This window comes from Mesoplodon mirus, assembly GCF_964341445.2.
Source record: "Mesoplodon mirus genome assembly, chromosome: 15".
Classification (NCBI taxonomy): domain Eukaryota; kingdom Metazoa; phylum Chordata; class Mammalia; order Artiodactyla; family Ziphiidae; genus Mesoplodon; species Mesoplodon mirus.
This window is the reverse complement of record NC_138991.1, coordinates 50238124-50259359: the sequence shown is the minus strand read 5'-3', so window position 1 is coordinate 50259359 and position 21236 is coordinate 50238124. Positions and strand designations below refer to the sequence as shown.

Genomic DNA, 21236 nt, shown 5'->3' with positions numbered 1-21236 from the left:
GCTGCGAGGCGGCCTTGTTCAGCTACTGTTACTGATTTCTCCCTCAAGAAAGACACGGCCAGGGAATAAAATCGGTAAGAGAGATTCTTATTCTCTGGAACGTAAAGTCTTTCACCAGAGGTGTCTTCCAGCGTAACTTGGCGGAGCAGTTGGGATCTGGAAACAGGAATAACACACTAAGAACTCCGTGCTTTGCAACGTCAATGTCAGAAACCAGTTTGTTAACAACATACCATAGATAAGTTACCTTGTCTTTTCTGGGCTGAATAATTCCCAGGAAAAGCAGCGACCACTATGTGTTATGTACGATGCTCCATTTTTTGGGAAGGCCATCTGCCCTTTTCTGTAATCATGAACCTGAACAAATATGTTTCTTTACCCAGAACCCCACCTCACTTTCTAAATCCAGGGTGTTTTTATGCACACTGGCCTTGACCGGACCAGGGGGGCTGAAGAATGACTGATCAGAAGGTTTATCAGAATGATAAAAATGACTGATGGGGCTGTTTTCTAACTAAATTTATTAAAACACACAGGCCAAATGCTTGAAACTTAGGCTTTTCTTGGTGCCCAACAATAAACAGGCCAATGGATGGCGGGGGGTCTTCACAAACGCAATCCGTGAGCCTGCTTGCTTTGAGCCCATTCCACATCAATGCAAACTGATGCATCGCATACCATCATCTGAAGGCCAGGAAAACCAAAGTTCCCTCTAGAGATCAAAGACCATCCCTGACTCACATCAAAAACAAAAAAGTTCAGGTGGAGTTATGGAATTGGCACATGATGTAAAGAATGGAAATCCAATTTACACGTGTAAATTGGCTCATGTGTTGTTTCTGAAAGAAGCATGTAGCTATGTTTGGAAATTAAATGTGGGAATGAGAGTGAGCTTTTAGATTGCTAGAGAAAGAAAATGATGTAAGTAAACGGTGACAATTCTGCTGAAGGTCTGTTTGGCATCAGATAGTAAACCTGTTTTTGTGTTTGTGGGAGAGAAATGATAATCACTTCAGTTTATTCAGAAATTTTTAAGAAGTTGGAACCCAGTACCCAGCTGGGGCACAGCGTGGAGGCGGAGAGCAGGGGACGGAGGGCTCAACTAGGTTGGATGCCAGCAAAATCTGCCAGGGTTTTGTAACTGTGGGCTTTTCCTAAAAGTCACTTCTGAAGGACAGCATGGACGGTGGGGGGCACCTTCTGTCTAATGAAAACCAGAGAATTCACTGGGTGCAAGAGCCCCAAGAAACAGGGACTCTTTCAAACGAATCTACAAACGGTCAGCTAAGTACAGGTGGATGTTCCGTGCATGGAGAAAGGGGGTCGAGAGGAAAGGAGAAAAATGGAAGCGCTGCATGCATCCTAGCCGCAAGGGGTGTTGACGTGAGCCGCTGTCTTCGCAGCCCTGTAAGCAGCTTCCACGGAGCGGTGTGTCCCCTTCAAAGCTGCCCCCCCAACACTGACCCCTCCTAGGCTTCCCGCCAAAACGTCACCTCCTGATACTTACAGTCCCCCCGTTGAGCACAACGGCCATCTCCGTTGGCTGATACACGTTACTTCTGAACGGAGCGCTGGGTCTGTTTCCCAAGCTGCCATTGCGAAATCCTGTTCGGAGAGCTGAGGGAGGGAGGGAAAGGCAACACCGAAAAAAAAAAAAAGAAGACACAATTTTGAATTTTGTTTTCTTCCCCTGCATCAACACCACGTTCCAGGCACACACCCCCACCCCTCCCCTTTGTCACAAGCCAGATTGGAAACAAAAGTCACAAAGGCGCTTTGTTCTCTGGCTCTCTTGGAGCCTGACCCGTCTCAGTGGGGTTGGGGAGTTTGCAGAATCCAGGGCGCAGGCGGCTCTCAGGGAGGGGACCCTGGGTGGAGCCTCGCCCAGCCCTCCCCTGCCCCCCGCGGGCCATGGGTGATGCGGGAGCGCCTGCATCCCTGAGAAGTTCTCTTCTGACAAAAGACCTCCTTCCTCACTACTGAGTGCCATCCCTGACCAGTTCAACACCACACTGTCCAACACGGTTTCTGGATACACACGGACGTGGGCAGCCCTGAGAACCTGGACCACAAGCACATGGTAGGGGTCGGACGTCTTCAGGGGAAAGTGACGGGGAAGAGGACAGAGGGGCCTCAGACACATGAGTGGGGTCATTTGTTGACAGGAAAAAAGGGAGATCTGAAGCAAAGATAGCAAAATATGTCATCACTTTCTACCTCTGAACGGAGAGTAAATGGTGTTTCTTATTTGTACTTTTAGACATCTAAATTTCCTTTTTTTGGTGAAGAAAAATCAGATGACACAAAAAGACCTGGTGGAACCGTGAAATGTATATTACTAAGTGAAAGCAGCCAGGCTGTAAAAACTCACACTGTATGATTCCAACTATAATATCCTGGAAAAGGCTAAACTATAGAGACAGTGAAAAGATTAGTGATTGCCAAAGGTTTGGGGGGCGCACAGGGAATTTTTAGGGCATTGGAACTATTCTGGGTGATACTATAATGGTGGAGACATGACATCATGCATTTGTCCAAACGCATAGAACTGTACAAAGAGTGACCTCTAAAATGTTAATTATGGACTTTAGTTAATAATAATGTATCAATATTGATTCATCCACTGCAACAAATGTAACACTAATGAAAGTTGTTAATAATAGGGAAAAGCAGGGGAGGGGGCAGGCGGGAATTCCCTGTACTTCCTGTTCAAATTTTCTGTACCTAAAACTGCTCTAAAAAATAGTCCATTGAGAAATAACAGAGAAACAAGAAGCACTATAAAAAAATCAAAACAAAAGTCTTTCTCAATTGTGAGATGCCATTTTACATGGGGCACAGAGGGATTAGGTAACTTGCCTAAGGTCACACAGCTGGTAAGAACCAGCATTTGAACCCAAGCAGAGAGAATCTGTGTTCTTGACCATCACACTATTCTGGCTCCAAATACTTTGTTTTTAACTACCACATTTATTTACTTAGAAGCAATCTGAATTTAAGTGACGTTAGGGCAGCAGTCCCCAACCTTTTGGCACTAGGGACCAGTTTCATGGAAGACAATTTTTCTTCAGGGTGGGGGCCGGAGCGGGGCTGGAGGTGGGGGGATGGTTCAGATGGTAATTCGAGCGTTGGGGAGAGATGGGGAGAGATGGGAAGCGATGGGGAGCGATGGGGAGCGATGGCGAGAGATGGGAAGCAATGGGGAGAGATGGGGAGAGATGGGAAGCGATGGGGAGAGATGGGGAGAGATGGGGAGGGGTGGGGAGAGATGGGGAGAGATGGGGAGCGATGGGGAGAGATGGGGAGCGATGGGGAGCGATGGGGAGAGATGGGAAGCGATGGGGAGTGATGGGAAGGGGTGGGGAGAGATGGGGAGAGATGGGGAGCGATGGCGAGAGATGGGAAGCGATGGGGAGTGATGGGGAGGGGTAGGGAGAGATGGGGAGAGATGGGGAGCGATGGGGAGAGATGGCGAGAGATGGGAAGCGATGGGGAGCGATGGGGAGGGGTGGGGAGAGATGGGGAGCGATGGGGAGAGATGGGGAGTGATGGGGAGGGATGGGGAGAGATGGGGAGCGATGGGGAGCGATGGGGAGAGATGGGGAGGGGTGGGGAGAGATGGGGAGCGATGGGGAGCGATGGGGAGCGATGGGGAGGGGTGGGGAGAGATGGGGAGCGATGGGGAGCGATGGGGAGAGATGGGGAGCGATGGGGAGAGATGGGGAGCGATGGGGAGGGATGGGGAGCGATGGGGAGAGATGGGGAGCGATGGGGAGGGGTGGGGAGAGATGGGGAGCGATGGGGAGAGATGGGGAGTGATGGGGAGAGATGCGGAGCGATGGCGAGAGATGGGAAGCGATGGGGAGAGATGGGGAGGGGTGGGGAGAGATGGGGAGCGATGGGGAGCGATGGGGAGGGATGGGGAGAGATGAGGAGCAGCAGATGAAGCTTCGCTCGCTCGCCTGCCACTGTTCCTAATAGGCCACGGACCGCTAAGGACCACTACCAGTCTGCGGCCTGGGGGTTGAGGACCCCTGCATTAGAGGCAGCTCAGCCCAGACTGAACCAAGGCAGGGTGGGGAATGCACGTTCCAAAACAGACTCTTTGCTTTAGCATCTCCAAGCCTTCAACAGCTCCCATGCACAGGCTGACAAGAAGATGACCTTCCTGGGAAGTAGAGAAGCGGACCAGGGGACAGAGTCCATGGACTCTCACTCGTCCCAATTCCTAGCCGAGACCTCCTGGAAAAGAGGGAAAACCAAACGGCACAGCTTTCCTCACAATGCAGAGGCCCTGCCGGCTATGGTGGGGGGTCTGGCTCTAAACCATTCTCTTCAGAAAACAAAGGCTAGCCTCTGCAGGCCATCTGTGGGATGCCTTGGCCCAAGGATCCCTCTGTGTCGTGGTTATCTGCTGTTCTCCTCTGGTAAACATCCCTCCCACATTCTAGGTCCTGAGTACTGGCTTCAACTGTCTCCTCCCCTGGCCTTGAGGTGGGCATATAATTGGGGGCCTGGCCAATCAGGTCCAGTCAGAGCTAATTCTGGGATTTTCCCTCAAGCATCCAGGGAAACGTTCCTCTTTTCTGCTGGGACTCTGTGTAAGCCTAGAGCCGTGTGCTGCCAGGATTCTAACAGAGCCAAGAGATGGAGTGAGACCAAATCTTGTCATCACTTGAGCTTCCTGGATCTATCCATTTCTGAAGCCTGACCCCCCAGTACCTTAGTTCATTGTTGTTTTGTGTTGTTTTGCTTAAATTGCTTCAGAGCAGATTTTTTATTACTTGCAACTTCAAGAATCCCAGCTAACACTCCACTCTGACCTGGGTCAGCTCTGAAAGGCAAGTAGGGCTCATCCATAAGGAGGTCCCAACAGGAATTTAAGATCATAGGCTAAATGCCAGTCTTCTCCTGTTTAGACTCTGCAAGTGAGGCGAGATTTGCCCTGCCCCCAAAGCTGACTGACACAGGGCCTTCCACTGGGAAGCTAAGGGGCAGAGTTTAAATAGCCCTTGGCCTAATGAGATCAGAGGAGCCCAAATCCCCTAACAGAAGAAAGAACCCTTTTCTTTCTTGCTCCTTTGAAAGGTGAACATTTCATGTACCTTGTTAACGCTTTCCAAAATGTGATCTGAAGTGCTATATCCTTCCGTGTATTTTCATCTTCTATCACATACCTCATGCCTTGTTTTCTAATTAATTCATTAATTAACTTATTTATTTATTTTTGGCTGAGTTGGGTCTTTGTTGCTGCCCGCGGGCTTGCTCTAGTTGCGGTGCGCGGGTTTCTCATTGCAGTGGCTTCTCTTGTGGAGCATGGGCTCTAGGTGCGTGGGCTTCAGTAGTTGTGGCTCGCGGGCTCTAGAGCGCAGGCTCAGTAGTTGTGGCGCATGGGCTTAGTTGCTCCGCGGCATGTGGGATCTTCCCGGACCAGGGCTCGAACCCGTTGGCAGGCAGATTCTTAACCACTGCGCCACCAGGGAAGCCCCCCTCGTGCCTTGTTGATACTCATTAAGAAACAGCAGGCTGGTGAAGTCCTACATATCGGGTCTCACTGGGGGAAGGAAATAAGGGAGCAGTGGCTGAGCCACAGTCCAGCCTGGGGAATGCCCTTCCCATCTTGACTTCAGGGATGGACTCTCAAGGGTACAGAGCCTGAAACGCTGGCTAGATAAAATACAGGAGAAACAGGGCCAATTGTAGCTCCTGGGTAAGGCCCCTTGTGGGGCCTGGTTCCCTAAAATACAAGCTGGCTGAGGTCAGACCAAAGATGAGAACAGCTGTTCTCACCATGGCAAGGGAGGGTGCCCAGGCATTCCCCAGCCAGCAAAGTAGTGTTTCTAGAACAAAGACAATCCTAGCCAGGATGACAATTTAGTCTCTCCCTGTGAGCCTTCCAAGGGAATTGGCTTTGCCTCGTGCCCATGTGAATTTTGGCAGACACACACATTTGGGAAGATGCAAAATTGGGCTGTTAAAAAATGTCTGACAACATCCAAGGTTGGTGAAGAGGTGGGGAAATGGGGCTCTCATATAATTATTCAGGGGAGACTAAATTAGTCCACCTTTCTGTGGGGTGGCATCTGGCAGTATATATCAAGATTGAAAGGTGCAGACTCTTCTGAAGCATGTGTAGGAGTTAATTGATCAAGGGCACAAACATGAATGGATAAGAATGTTCATTGCAGCATTACTTATATGGAAAGCCAGAAATAAGCAGAATATTCACCAGCTAAGGTCAGAAAAATAAATTATGGTGCCTCCTAGAAATCTCTGCCTTGTGAAAAGAATACTGTAGCTCTGCTGTCGCTGACCTGGAAAGGCCTCCCTCCATGATATACTGTTGATTTACGCAAGCACATAGCAGGAGACCACTTAGACCAGTGGTTTCAACCTGGTTACATCTTAGAAGCACTTAGAGGGCTTAAAACACCTAAGCCCAAACCGACTTACTCAATCAGAATGAGGGGCAGGCACTGGTAATTTGTTTAGAGCTGCCCAAGAGATTCTAACGTGCAGACAGGTTAAGAACTGTTCTACGGGATTGTGTGTGTGTGTGTGCGTGCGTGCGTGTGCGTATGCGCGCGCGCGCACACTCATCAAGAGATGTCTGGCAAGATGAGAGCAAACAGTCAGCAGTAGTTGCCTTTGGCAATGGGATTCTGAGCAATTTTTATTATTTTCACTTGCTGAACTCCTACCTGATTATTGTTGATCTTTTGTCATCAGAAAGGAATAATAAAGCTATTTTTGTTTTGGAAAAGAAAGAGGGGAACGAGGGACAACCTCCTTGGCTTTGGAACATAGCGTTTGAAACAGATGGGCCTGTGGGGCACCTCTGGAGACCCCATCACGCCCTGTGCCAGCACACTGGTACTGCTGGTACCGACGTGGGTCCCAAATCCCTTAGATCTCTGGATCTTACGTGGATATGACGTACTGGATGCATTTTCACAAGAAAGGATGCACGGGATTCAGAAAACCAACCTTCTCTCTCCCTGCTCTGCTGTGAGCTCTGCTGTGAGCCTGAACAAGTTGCCTGACACTCCTGGACTCAGTTTCCTGCTCTGTAAAATGGGACTTATAATCCCTGTCTTCTCAGAGTGTCCTGACACATCTGTGAGATGAGGGACACTAAAGTGCTTTAAGAAGAGAAGAGAAATTCTGGGGCAGAGTGGTCAGTGTGTGGGCTCTGGAGTCGGGCCGCCTGGGTTCAAACCCTGGCTCTGCCTCTTGGGCAAGCTGTTCAGCCTCTCCGTGCCTTAGTTTCCTGTCTGCAAAATGGACCTCACTGGGTTATTGTAGGGATTAAACGAGATTAGCCGCTAAAATGCTCAGAATGGTACCTGGTCCATGGTAAGCACCCAGGAGAGGTTAGCGATCCTTACTTTTGAAGCCTCGACTACTTGTGTAGTTCTAGCACCCCCCTTTCACTGCAAGTAAACCAGATTATCAGGTTCAACAACACTGGTTCTTAACTTTCTGGGGATTACGAATGGCTTTGAGAATCTGACAAAGCAGTAGACTAATTCCCAACTGAATGTGTAAAAATTTACATCCATTTCAGCAGTTCCTGTTACCTTTGAGGTCCAAGGGGAGCCCATGGGTCTCAGATACAGAGGATCCTATTCCAGGAGAAGCCAAGGAAGAGGTGGCTCCACCAGGACCCCAGAACTGGCCAGGTGCCTGGCCTCTGCTCATCACATGCCCTGAGGGGCCCTCTGGCCTCCCAGTGAGTGATGACCCCCATCCTGACCCTCATCTTCTCCTGGCAATCCACGGAGCCAGCCCCACCAGAGCTGTGGCTCATCCCTGCCAAATCTATTGACAAACAGAGGCTTGCAGGCTTGGGGCTTTCCAGTAAGAAGGGAGCAGCTCTGATAAAGGCCACACCAGGACGTTTGACTCTACCCATGGTGGGGTTGCAGGCGGCGGTGGGGGGGAAGGTCTGTCATTCTCTCCTGTGGGTCTGGCCAAGAGCAGGGGTTCAGAAGCAGCTGGGCACACCCTGGTGGAGAGGAGGGCTGAGGGTGGCCTTGGAGGACCTGGTGGCTGGATGTGCTTCCCCCTGCCTGCAGGGGTGGGTGGCTGTGCTCTGGGACTCGGCACTCAACCCAACAAGGCTGACTTCGTAGTATGACCAGACAGTGGGCGCTGCCCAGGCACCTGGGTGAGCATCACAGAAAAGGGGACCACGACCATCTGGAATGGGCCACCTCCTAGCTGTATGTCATCAGGCAAGACTGAACCTCTTACAGCCTCCATTTATTCATCCGTAAGATGGGGATAATAACAGCCCCTACCTCATCGGGTGGAGGGGTGACGTAATGAGATAATGCAGGTTAAGAAGTTAGAACAGTGCCTGGCATGTGGGCAGTGTTCCATAAATGATCAGACCAGGTAATTAATTATTACTACTGCTGCTATTATTCCTGTAGCTCCGGATAAATTTTGAGGTAACCGAGAAAAAGCCATTTTAATTAATCGCAAGTGCTGGGGGCTCAGCCGACTTGCTTTAAGCAACAATTGTAAGAGACACTTCTCCAGCATCCACAGCAGGAGCGCCTGGGGCCTGGGCCACCTCCTCTCAGCTCTTCCCTCTTGGGAATCCCGCCGCAGCGGTGGCAGACAGCCTGGGTGCTCAGACCACCTCCACTCGAAGTGCCCCCCAAATCTCTTTTCTGCCGTGCGGGCTAATGGAACTTGTTCAGCCCATTTACGGGAGCCCTGGGAGACATCCATGACAGTGGGAGATAGAAGTTGGTGGACAGATGCCGCAGCCTCCTGTCCTCCGAGGATCTATTCTGAGGCTCGTTCTACACGTGGCCCTGGCAGGGATGAGCCCCAGCTGCCCGTGGCAGTAACCAGCTCTTTGATGCTCTTGTTCTGGCGTTTCTGCCGTCCCAGTCCCATTCTCCCTGGCAGGGGCCACCTCCTAAGTAAACCACCTACAACATCGCAGGCTCTGCTTTCAGGGGAACCCAACCAAGATGCACATCCAACAAGCCGGGTGCCGTGGGAGCCCCTCAGTATGTTACACAGGTCTATGGGGTACACAAAGCCTTACATCTAGGAAGTGGAAGAGGCAGGATCCCAACCCAGACGTCTGACTCCAGGGCCCAAATTCATATACTCCTGGAGACAGAGGTAGGGGAGGGGACTGGAGCATTGCCCCTCATCATCCCCTGCATCCGTCTAGCACATGGGCTGCAAACTTAAAACACTTCCAAGGAGCCAGGGACTTAACGTTGATATGTTATAGCGGCCGGGACAGGGAGTGTGGTGAAGAGAAAGTGGATCCCCACCTAAAGGGCCACCACAACTCGGTGAGGGGTAAGAGCCAGAGCCTTTCCAGCCAGCTTCACACGATTGCTGCCAGGTGGGAAGGGCAACCCAGCACTGCCAGATCCACATTTGCGAAAAAGGCCAGAAACCTGGCTTCTTATATTAAATTGGTTGACAGTGCTAAATAAGAATGCATCTCTGGGCCAGTTTCAGCACAGCAGTCAATGTCTGTAGGCTCTGATCTGCCAGGACCGTCCCCAGGACCACCGATCCCCAGTGGAGAAAAAGGAGAGAGCACTTTCGCGAAGAACAGCCTAACCCAGCGGGGCGGTGCGCACTTTACCTGCACTGTGTTCATCCATCGAGAAGGCCTTGTTCTCCATGTAGGTCCGCGGCAGCTGCACGTCTTCCTCAAACGCCGTCTCCCGCATCCTCGGCTGCGACGTGTCGAAGTAGTTGGGTGCGTTCTCCTGCGGGGCAGGCAGGATGGTGCAGTGGATCTCTGGGATGGCATGGAAGATGACGAAGACCCAGCCACTGGCCACCAGCGTGATGGCCAAGGTGGGGTCTCCCCAGGCGTCTCCCTGCCGCAGCTCCGCATTGCCGAAGAGGTACATGGTCATCCAGGCCACCCAGACGAGCACGGAGAGGAAGGCCGTGACCAGGATGCAGACCCCGTTCTGCTTCCACTTCTTGAACTTGCCGCACAGCGTGAAGAGGGCCAGCCCCAGGGTGGCCACGAGCAGTACCATGTCGTAGATGAGGGCCATCGCGAAGTCCATCGGCTCGTAGGCACAGGCCGGCTTCTCGTCACGCAGCACGGTCAGCACCAGCCACTCGATGGCGATGATGACCTGCACCAGCATCAGACACAGGGCCACGCCCACCAGCTGCCAGCCCGACGGGCTCTTGCCGTGGCGCACCAGCCTCCGCACGCGCCACGCCTGGCTCAGCAGGCAGGAGAAGCAGAGCGCGAAGAGGACGCCCCAGAGGAACCGGCGGACGGAGCAGATGGTCTCATCCTCCCGGATGATGAAGGCGAACGTCAGGCCGAAGAGGCCCAGGGTCCCCAGGAGGAAGAGGAAGTGGAGGCCCACGGGGTCCTTCTTCTCCTTGTCCTTGATGAACGGCAGGCGCACCAGGAGGATGAGAATCAGGAGCAGTGTGATCAGGGCGCCCGCCCCCGCCACGGCCTCCACCACGATGCCCCAGATGGTGTCCAGGTCGCACAGGGACACGTACTGAGGGAGAAGGTCCAGCCCGCAGCCCCGGGACGTGCTGGTGTTCTCAGAGGCCCCGGAGGCAATCACGAAGAGCAGGAGGAAAGCGAGCACCTGGTGGGTTCTCATCTTTCTCTCTGACACCGTGAACGTTCCAGAAAAGTTGGGGGGAAAAGACCAATTCATCGTAAGACTCCCACTCTCCTGACTTCTTGAAGAAGACCCACCTCACTTCAAACCCGCCAGCCCCCTTCTCCAGGCAGCACAGCCTGGAGAAGGGGCGGGGATTTCAGCCCCCATCTGCCCCCTAGTCCGGGCTCAGTGAACAGCCGTGAACCATCAGTGCTAGTGGCTGGAGGAGAGGATGGGAGGGGGACTCACTTTCTCTGAATACTCTTTCCTATTCTTTGAATTTGAGGCCATGTCTGAGCTCTTCAAAAATAAGGGAATAAAATGAGACTTGAAGAGATGGTCATGGGCTGATCGCTTGCTGGGAAAGGGGCACGCACTACCCGTTTCAGTCTCGCACTACCCGTTTCAGTCTCGCAGCCCTAACAGCTGACATTTACCGATGACTCACCCTCGGCCAGGCACTCGACACATCCAGTCCTCACACCGGTGACGCAGGAGTCTTGAGGAGGTTGGGACACCTGCCCAAGGTCACACCACTCAGCTCCTAGACGCATCCCCTCTTAGAAGCTTCCCAGCGTTTCAACTGTAGTGTGAACAGTCTTCCTGGGTTCCACCCTTTCCCCCTTCTCCCCTGGCACATCCCACCCCTCCCACAAATATGTGCTGAGAATCCATCCTCTCACTCCAGCCAGCCCACCTCTGCCGGGGATGCCTGCAGGACAGCCCACCTCTGCCAGGATACCTGCAGGACAGCCCACCTCTGCCAGGTTGCCTGCAGGACAGCCCACTTCTGCCGGGGATGCCTCCATGCCTCATGGAGTCCACAAAGCTGCCGGGAGATGGGCTTATTAACCCCCCTCTCGCCTTCCCCTCCTCCCTCTGCCTAGACTACCCTCCACACCCCGCTTTTATGGAAAACTGCCCCTCCCCACACTGGTCTCAGCTCTAATGTCATCCACTCAGACCTTGGCCAAGGTCACACCCCCACCCCCTCCCCCAGCGTCTCTCATCTATTTCTCAGCTCTAATCGCATCTGTCATCTCTTTGCCTGTTTACTTCGTTTCTCCTGTCCCTTCCTCCTCTCCTCCCTTCCTGTCTTTCTTCCCCACTAGCTACAGGATGACAGGGACACCGTCTGCCTTGTTCATCAGCATAAACCAGGGTTTCTCAGCCTCGGGCCTCATTCTTCCTTGTTTTGGGGGGTGTCCTGTGCATTGCAGGATGTGTAGCAGCATCACTGGCCTCTACCCACTAGGTGACTGAAGCTCACCCCCTCCCGAGTTTTTAGACACTGCCAATGTCCCCTGGGGGGAAAATCACCAGGATGAGCACCACTGGTCAAGTACTAGCATAAAAGCATACTAGATGCTTCCTAAATACTGAGTGAACGAGACTTCTCACCAGGGCTCGACTCTACCCACTGCCACCCGCTCCTTGCTTTTGGAGGGAGCCTGGCCTTGGGAAAGCCATGCCTGCACAGCTCTGCAGTGATGTGTTTCCAGGCGTCTTAAGCCAGACTTACGGCCTTAGCTCCACCCACAGTGAGGCTGTAACCAGCCACCTCCAGGGCAGCTCAGCACATCCCTGGGGCTTTCTTAAGTAAATGCGGTATCGACCACCTCTCTCTCTGCTCCTTGATGGGATACGGTGAGCAGCTCTGATCCTGCCTTGGCCGCAAGGCCATCAACTGGGATAAATTATTGATGCTGCAGAATGAGAAGGAGCCTGGTGCTATATGGACCAGCTTCTTTGCCTATAGATGAAAGAAGGCAGACTGGGAACGGAAGGCGTCTGGCAAGAGATGCTCCTAAAACAAGCACCCCAGACACTGGCAATCAGGCCCATGGTCCTGCCACTATTCGGGGCCCTGCTACTTCAGTCACTGGAGTGCCACCTCAGCTATTTACACCTTGTCTACAAACCCCCTGTCAGTTATTTACTTAACTGACTCACCAAGTCCTTGAAATTGACTCAAAAGAAAACTCAACACATTGAAATACTTGTTGATGGAACTCATGTTGCATACCCATTGGCATATCCCAACGTACCACGTTTAAAAAAATACTGTCCTAGCCAGAGCTGCATCTCACAAGAGCACACTGGGAATCAAAATTTAAGAACCGGCTAGGCTGGAACAAAATGCCATCAGGCCCCCGACACAGTGCAGTGGATTTCCCCTAGACTTCTCATCAATGGCAAATGTGATTAGGAGACTTCTCAGCAAGTGACAACAAGACACACCCCATGCAGCCTCTCTAGGTCACACATCAGCCAGTCTCACCTCCAGGGTGGCTGGGAGAGGACGGGTAGGAATGTGCTTCTGGAGTCTTGACCACCAACCCCCTCCTCAACTCTCCCACCCACCTACAGGCCAGTGGTTCTCAACCAGGGGCAATTTTGATCCCAAGGGACATTGAGGCATGTCTAGGGACATTTTTGGTTGTCCCAACTGGGGAAGGCGGGGTGCAATTGGCATCTAGTGGGTAGAGTCCAGGGAAGTTGCTAAGCATCCTCCAGTGCCTGAGATGGCTCTCAACACAAAGAATGATCCGGCCCCACATGTCAACAGTGCTGAGGTTGAGAAAGCCTGGTTTATACACTGGAGAACAGAGTTGATGAGGGTGAAGCCAGGAAACCAGCCAGGCCTCTCTCAGCCTCAGGCCTCAGGTCCTTTCCTTGTAAGAACTTGGCATTCTTTAGCTGCCTCCCCTCATTCTCTTGGGGGAATCTCCTCTCTCCAGGCCTGCCTGCAAATTGGGACTGGGTTCCAGCAGCTCGTCCCCCTTCTTGATTGTCCTTCCAACCACAACAGGAAACCAACGTGGATGAAGAAAATATCTAGATGGTGACCAAGCTTCTGAAATTGTGCAGGTTCTTATGGCTGTGGTCCAGGTCTCTAGCTCCCACTCCTTTCTGAGATGGGAAATAGATACACTCTTGCTTTCTGCTTTCATTCCCAAGGTTGGAACCCTCTCCTTCTGGGACAGCTGTTGTTTTTGTTGTCCTGCGTCCGTTTCTCTCATTTCTGAAGAGAGCTCCTGATTTTCCTTTGGAGAGCTGCCTTGAGCCCCAGCTGTGAGCACCTGACCCAGCCTGGCCAATCAGAGCATTTATCCCACCCTTTGGCCACAATGACTGGCTCATGAACAGGCACCTGGCCCCAACCAGACCCATGAGAATCAGTCTTAGGATTTCTGCTAGAATTAACTGGAAAGAGGTTTTCTCTTTTTATTGGGGTAATCAGCTAAAAGGATATACACCTGGAGCTGGAGAGGACTCATTTACCATCACAGGGACAGAACCTGTCTGAGAGTAAAGCTGACTCACAGGAAACGGCCACGTGATGGACCAGGGTCCTAATACACAGAAAGGCTGGATTCAGTTATGCCTGAAGCCAGATACCCTGGTCTTTGCAGTTCCAGCAGCCAATTAACTTCCCTTTTTTGCATTAAGCCAGTTTGAGGTGGGTTTATGTTACTTGCTGACAAAGAAATTCTATTATACATCCCACATGATGTGGCCCTCTTCTTCCAGGAAGCCCTCCCTACGCAACATCTAGGCAGCCAGAGGGTTCGATAGGGTCCAGCTATCCCAAGTAGGTCATTATCATTGCTAAAGATGCCCATGAGGTGACAGCCATTGTTCTACAGAACAATGTCCAGGATGAACAGGAGGAAGGCTACACACCACCTCACAGAATGAAGCTGAGTCCAGCTCATCTAGGATTTCCGGGGGATTCTGCCCTGCAGAGTTTCTATTACTGCCATAGTGACCACGACAATGACTGTTAACTCTCATAGAGCTCACTGCGCTCCAGGCCCTCTTCTCTGCACTTCACATAGATTAATACCTTATCATCTGCACAATGACACCACAAGGCAAGCTCTATTACTATCTCCATTTTACAGGAAATAAAACAGAGAAGCCAGTTGGCTTGTCCAAGGTCACATAGCTAGAAAGCGGTGGAGCCAGGAGACAAACAATTGCACTATTGTTACTGGGCTCTTACTACAGACCAGGGCTCTGGAAATGTCACGCGGTGAGACCTTCGCTGGCCAGTCTATCTAAATTAGGTTCCCTCTGCCTCTTTACGCTCTACACCGATACTCCTGATCTTTATCTTCATAGCATGTGCCACAATTTTCAGATATTTTATTTTATTACTCTTTTGGTCTGACCCCACACACCCAGGCTCTTGTCTGTCTTTTTTTTTTTCTTTTTTTTTTTGCGGTACACGGGCCTCTCACTGTTGTGGCCTCTCCCGTTGCAGAGCACAGGCTCCGGATGCGCAGGCTCAGCAGCCATGGCTCATGGGCCCAGCCGCTCTGCAGCATGTGGGATCTTCCCGGACCGGGGCACGAACCCGTGTCCCCTGCGTCAGCAGGCGGACTCTCAACCACTGCGCCACCAGAGAAGCCCTTGTCTGTCTTGTTCTGCACCGATTCCCCAGTGCCTGGCACATGGGCAGGGCTCACGGCCCAGTTGCTGAATCAATCAACTGATTAAACGTGGTCTCCAACCCTCATGTCACCTGGCAGGAAGATGCTCTCATTGTCATTTTATAGAGGAGGGGACTGAGGGCCTGAGAGGCTTAAGTCAAAGTCTGATCTTCAGGGCTTCCCTGGTGGCGCAGTGGTTGAGAGTCCGCCTGCCGATGCAGGGGACACGGATTCGTGCCCCGGTCCGGGAAGATCCCACATGCCGCGGAGCGGCTGGGCCCGTGAGCCATGGCCGCTGAGCCTGCACGTCCTGAGCCTGCGCTCCGCAACGGGAGAGGCCACAACAGTGAGAGGCCCGCGTACCGGGGGAAAAAAAAAAAAAAAAAGTCTGACCTTCAGACTGGCAACAGCGGCAGCATCGCCCGGGAACTTGTTAGAAATGCGGACTCTCGGCAGCGGGCCTGGCCACCTGTGTTTCCACAGCCCTACGATAAGCTCCAGGTGTGCTCAGATGCTTCGGTGCACTGAGGTTTGAGAAGCACGAACATATGCAGTGGGGGAGCCTGGACGATGGCCCGGCACCTTCCGCCCCACTATCCCTGCCCCAGGCCCAGGGGGCAGTGCTCACTCATGCTCCATCTCACCCACTGTCAGGTAAGCCCCATCCTGCCCCTCAGCCACCTGGGGCCTCCCCGCTGCTGAGAATGGAGCAGCTCTCCAGGAGCCCCAAACTGCACAAAACAAGATTAGAGGTTTGGAGTCAGCCGCAAGGCAGGGCTGATTGGGAAGGGATGAATACATGGCAACAGACCCGTGGGATGTAGGCATGCAGCTCCTCAAAAGGAGTAATGAATAAAGTGATGAATGTGCAAGACTCGGCTCACATACTAATTACTTTGCTGCCAGCCAGGCTCCCAGAAATGTGACTCATTCAGATGCTCTTAAAGACACTGCATCGCACATGCAGGCCCGCGCACACACAGGCCCGTGTGCGCGCGCACACACACTCTCTCTCTCTCCCCGCAGAGGGGCCAGAAGCTACCGGCAGGTGGTGGAGCAGCATGTTCCTCGCAAGCTGGGGCCTGCAGAGGCTGGAAAGAATGCAGGCAAGATTCCTTGTGCGAGGACAGTGCTGCCTGCCTGAAGGCCACAAGCAGGGCTGGTTCTCCCAGGCTCAATCCTGGCCAAGCAGCATAAACTTCCGGTTTCAAGTTCTGCCCCTGGCACTTGCTAGAACCCTGTGACCACGGGCGGCTGACTTAACCTTACTGGTCTCGGTTTCTTCAGCTGCAAAATGGGGGTGATAATACCCATCTTGCAGGGTTCTTGTGAGGGTTAAAATAATTAATAATTAGAGTTTAGGACAACAGGTAACATGGGGTAAGCACTTATATAAAGTGTCTGTTAAATAAAAGATTGGCGAATGCTCTGAGGTTATGAACTTTTCTGACTTTGCTTTTCCAGGAGGGGTGGTTGCCATGGAGATGGGGCTGAAACAGGGGCTCACCCAGGTGTTTGTCCACCACTGGTTTCCAGCCTCTCCAGTCACACACCAAGCAAAGAGGTCCCTGAGGTGGTGTGAAGGGGAGAAGCCTTTGGGGGTGGTCTACCTTGGAAACTCCCAAACTCTCCTGATCCCCACAGCAGGTGCTGTAAATGGGAGCCTTGCTGTGAAGGTGGTTTTCCAGAGAGGAACCGGTGCTGGACGACCTGAGGCCAGCCTGCGTGCCCTGAAACTGGGTGTCCCTGTTGAGGAGTCAGAGCCAGACACCCAGAAACGGGACATCAGCCATTCTCCTGGGAACTAGCATCCCCACGTTGCCATCCACCCATATGAAAGGAGACACAGGATGTACAAAACTGCTCTGGAACACACCAATCTGACCTGCTTCGCCTTGGGGGCTACCAGCAGAGGCATCCTAAACCCCCCTTCTCTAAAGAAGGGGGGAGGCGGGCTTCCCTGGTGGCGCAGTGGTTGAGAGTCCGCCTGCTGATGCAGGGGACGTGGGTTCGTGCCCCGGTCCGGGAAGATCCCACATGCTGCGGAGCGGCTGGGCCCGTAAACCGTGGCCGCTGAGCCTGCACGTCCGGAGAGGCCACAACAGTGAGAGGCCCGCATACAGCAAAAAAAAAAAAAAAAAAAAAAAGGGGGGGAGGCGCTGGAGCATGGAAGGGAAAGAAAAACTAAACAGATCTGGAAGGGCTTTCCTAGCCCTGGGCATGTCTAACAGTTCAGTACCCGATGAATACCTGGCACGGGATTTACACTCCCGTCAGTCTCCTCAAGAGTGGAAGACCTCAGTTGGAGGAAAGTCAGACAGAACTGTGTGACATTGGGCATTACTCACTTAACCTCTCTGACCTTCGCTGATGTGAAACGTACTTAGAAAGTACTCAGCACCGCAGACAGGGAGCACTGGGTCCTGGCTTATTACAATTACGATTCCCATTGTCCTGTTGGGAATACAAAGAGGTAATGCAACTTGGCCAGAGGCTTCCTGGAATTGATGGGCCGAGCTGGAACTAGAACCCACTTCTCCCAACTGCTGACCTCAAGGCCACTGCTCCCCTGGTTGGACTCCCTCTGTTGGACGGAGGGCCAGGATAAGGCTGCAGAGCCAGTCCCCCCACACACCCCAGCATCACCCTCTGTCCCGGCCCACTCCCATTATAGCCGCTGGTGCATTTCCTGCTCCAGAAGGATTAAACTGTTAACAAGGTTTCCTGACACCAAACTATTTCCCAGACCTGCAGTCTAACCCTTTGATGTCTTTTGCAAGTTACACCATCTCATAATCTTCAGTTCCCAAGGCTGCCCAGACCACCAGCCTATCTGGGGGCCCTTGGATTTAATAACCCTCACAGGTTAGTAAACAGGGTTGCCAGAACACAGGCTCCGTGAGCCATGAATATGCAAAGCAGCTCCAACCCTGTAAATAAAAGCAATCATTTAAATGCAAATTGCATCCATGGCTGCCCGTTCCAGGGTGGATGGTTCCTCAGAGGCTGTAATTCTGAGAAGAAAATGTCACTAACTCAGAACCCCCAGGAAGCTCTGCATGGAAGTACTTATGGGGCGTTGGGCTCTGGGTGGGGGCCACTTAGGGTGGACAAAAACTGCCTAAAAGTGGGAAGTGAGTTTTAAAACCTGACCTACCCCGGGCGTAGGCTTACAGGGCCAGCCAGGCTCAAAGCAGTCCTCACAGGTCCCCTTCGGAGGCTCCCGGCACCTTGCCACCCTCAGAGGCAGAATGAAAAGGAAGCTGCTTTTCGTCTCCTTGTAAAGGTCAGGGGAGCGTTTAAAAATCAGATCTCGTGGCTTTCCACTCCAAATCCTGCAAGGGTTCACCAGTCCAAGGAGAATAAAACCTAAACTCCCTTCCATGGCCCAAAAGATCGTGGTCTGGCTGGTCCCTGCCATCCCCTTTCCAACCTCGCTCTCCACATCTGCCTATGAGCTCCAGCCACAATGGCCTTTGTTCAGTTTCTCTGCACTCATCCCCACCTCCAAGCCTTTGCACTTGCGGTGCCCTCTGCCTGGTTCAGTCTTCCCCCTGCGTCTGTCAGTGCCCCCTCCCCCATTGCGGGGCTCCACTAACATGTCACTCCCCAGAACAGTCTTCCCTTATGTGTACGTACTCTTGTCACTTTATTTTACAGCACTCTGCTTTCTTTTCCTGGCAGCCCTTATCCCAATCAGAAGTTCTAGCTACTTACTATTTATTTACTTATTTAGTGTTCACCCGCCTCCCCAGTACCCTGAGAGCAGGGGCTTATCTGCCACTTCTGTAGCTGGCATATTTATTGAAATAACACATTAACCAATAAAGATTTTGAGCTTCTCTTTCTAACAAAACTGCTTTTCTTGCTGCCTGGGCCCCAAATGGCGACTCCTTCCCACTTCCATCTTTTCCCTCCCCAACTCAGCTGACCCCTTTTCAGACAGAGCAGGGAACAGATAGGAAACTGTTCACTCCGCAGTCTAGGTACAAAACTGGCCCAGGGAAGGGCTCCCAACCGACCATTTGCATTCCATTTACATCCTATTTGCATGCAGTTTTAACTCAAGGTCTGAAATCATCCAGAGAGCCCCCGCCCGTGGGGAAACTTCTGAATCAAGGTTCCTCGGCTGAAGTTCTAAAGCTTTTGTGCCAAGTCCCTCCCCCACTTCTCTAGTCTTCGCGAGGATTTCCCAGTTCCTCCGGGGCTCTGCTCAGGTGCCCCCCGCCCCATGCTGGCGCAGTTGGGCAGCCAATGTGGCGCGTGGCCCGGGGCCCCAGGCGGGGACGCGGCTGCCCGCCACACTCCAGGGGCCTTTGTCCGCGCTCCAAGGAGCCGCCCCTTAGCGAACTGGGGACATGTTGGGTGGGTGTGTGCGTGTGTGTGTGTGTGGGGGGGTTGTTGGCTAGGCCTGGGAGTGACAGAGCCGGGTAGGAAACCCGCGGGCTGCGCTGGAGCCGTCCTCGGTGGTAAGCTCGCTACGCCCCCTCCCTGGCTGGTTGGCCAGCTCCCCCAGGCCGAGGCGGGTGCAGGCGGTAGGGATCCCGGGGTGCTTGGCGCTGGAAGCCCGTGTCCCCCGGGTGGGGGGGGGGGGCGCAGCACAGGGCTGATCCTCACCTCTAGCTTGGCCGCAACAGCAACGCTAACATCCCGCCATTGTATGCATTCGCCCCTCATTTCTTCCCGCAGCCCCAGAGCTCAGCTCTTCTCGCCCGCGGTGTCCCCTCCTTTCCCGCAGTGCGCAGCCACGGCCGGCTGCGAGCTCGGCCCCCAGCCCCTATGGCAGGTGCGGCAGCTCACCCCCCAACTCGGTCCCTGTGGCCCCGGCTCCGTCTGCCCTGTCTGTGCTCAGGCCCCACGGGCTTGCCACGCAGCCCTGCCCGCGGCTGCCCTCACAGGATTCACTCGGACACTCCTGGACTCCCTTACAGTCCCAGCTGCCCTTTGCCTGTGGTCGCCCCCAGATCCTCCCCAGAGACTTGCATCTGCACCTGGGCCGGGTACATCCCCTCCCCCCATAAAGGTCCCAACCCTCCCCGCCCCCCGCCCCGCCCTCTGCGGCTCGTCTCCCTCCGCACTGTGGTCCCCCCACCCTAATCCCCCAGCTCCCCCAGCAGAATAACCCCTTGGGGGGGGGCCTCAGAAAAGCACAAGAAGCAGACCCCACCCCAACCCTCCCAAGTCCACGGCGGGAAAAGTTTCTGGGGTCGCCGCAGCGCCCTCCACCCCACCGGCGCGGCTCGCACTCACCGACCCCCGCGGCCCCGCAGCGCCGATGCTCCTGCTGGCCCTCGGCCCGAGTCACATCTCTGCAGCGCAGCCGTGTCCCCAGCCCAGCGCGCCCGCCCGTCCGACCTCACTGCATCGCACTCGCGAGCCGCTGCCGAGCTAGGCGCCCCCTGGCCCGGCCCGCGCGGCTGCAGCCGCCGCGGCCCCGCCCCTCAGGCCGGCCCGCCCCGCCCCCGGGAGGCCCCGCCCCGCCCCCGGAGCTTCCAAGCCCCGCCCCTCCCCGGCCCAGGCTAGGCTGAGTGTTCCGAAAGCAGCCCCGCGCAATCTCCTTGCTTCTGGCCTGCGGCGCCGAGACGAGCCCTCTCCAGTGTCCCCAGTTAACGAACACCACCCGCACATCCACATTGCGTCCATAAGCAGTCCGGACGCGCCGGACACATCCCCAGGTTGATCCACTTTCAGAAACACACACATGGAGGGGCTTTCTAAACCGTGGGTTCCTAAACATTAACTTCCCCACAGTATACCAGCACCCGATCCAGGGCGCAGAGAGGATTCCGCCGCGAGCGTTCCAAAATCACCAACGCCCTAATATCAGCTAGGCAGCCCATTCCCGCCTGGGTACACTCCAATTACCGTCCCCCCCAAGTGTCCTTGTCCCTTTACGCACCCTGAGCCCAACACCCGCATCCTTTGCTACTCCAAACATACAGGTCCACACGGTGCACCCTTCACGTGGCTCCACACGCAGTACCCCATCACCGTCGCCCCACACATCATCCACATACACACACGTCCACGACCTTCCCGGTCACACATTCGGAGGCCCGGGGCCACCGGCTTGGCGCTCCGCAGACGCTCAGGGCACAGGCTGGATGCGCGCCCGCGGGGCAGCCGCGGGACCCGCTAGAAGTCTGGCTCGATGCTGAGT

At 53.8% G+C, this 21236-nt stretch overlaps 1 protein-coding gene across 2 annotated transcripts; it reads right to left on the bottom strand.

Moving 5' to 3' along the window:
- On the bottom strand, positions 1-20477 carry GPRC5B (G protein-coupled receptor class C group 5 member B). 2 transcript variants are annotated; one of them, XM_082645638.1, is made up of 4 exons: positions 20327-20477; positions 9629-10642; positions 1508-1617; positions 1-156 (listed from the first exon to the last, which is right to left on the bottom strand). In XM_082645638.1, the coding sequence occupies exons 2-4, from the start codon at positions 10632-10634 to the stop codon at positions 112-114; spliced, it is 1161 nt and encodes a 386-aa protein (XP_082501764.1). In that variant the 5' UTR covers positions 10635-10642; positions 20327-20477; the 3' UTR covers positions 1-111. The 2 variants fall into 2 exon arrangements, with proteins under 2 accessions (XP_082501764.1, XP_082501763.1); XM_082645637.1 differs by lacking the exon at positions 20327-20477 and adding an exon at positions 11086-11240.
- Between the last annotated feature and the right edge of the window lie 759 nt (positions 20478-21236).

Bases quoted from the DNA above. Each gene is read 5' to 3' on its own strand.
- GPRC5B (XM_082645637.1), bottom strand. From the start codon at position 11,191: ATGCGTCTAGGAGCTGAGTGGTGTGACCTTGGGCAGGTGTCCCAACCT. The intron at 1,618-9,628 runs GTAAAGTGCGCA...TCCCTCCCTCAG, and splicing joins GATGGATGAACACAGTGCAG to CTCTCCGAACAGGATTTCGC. The intron at 157-1,507 runs GTAAGTATCAGG...TCCTGTTTCCAG, and splicing joins TTGTGCTCAACGGGGGGACT to ATCCCAACTGCTCCGCCAAG.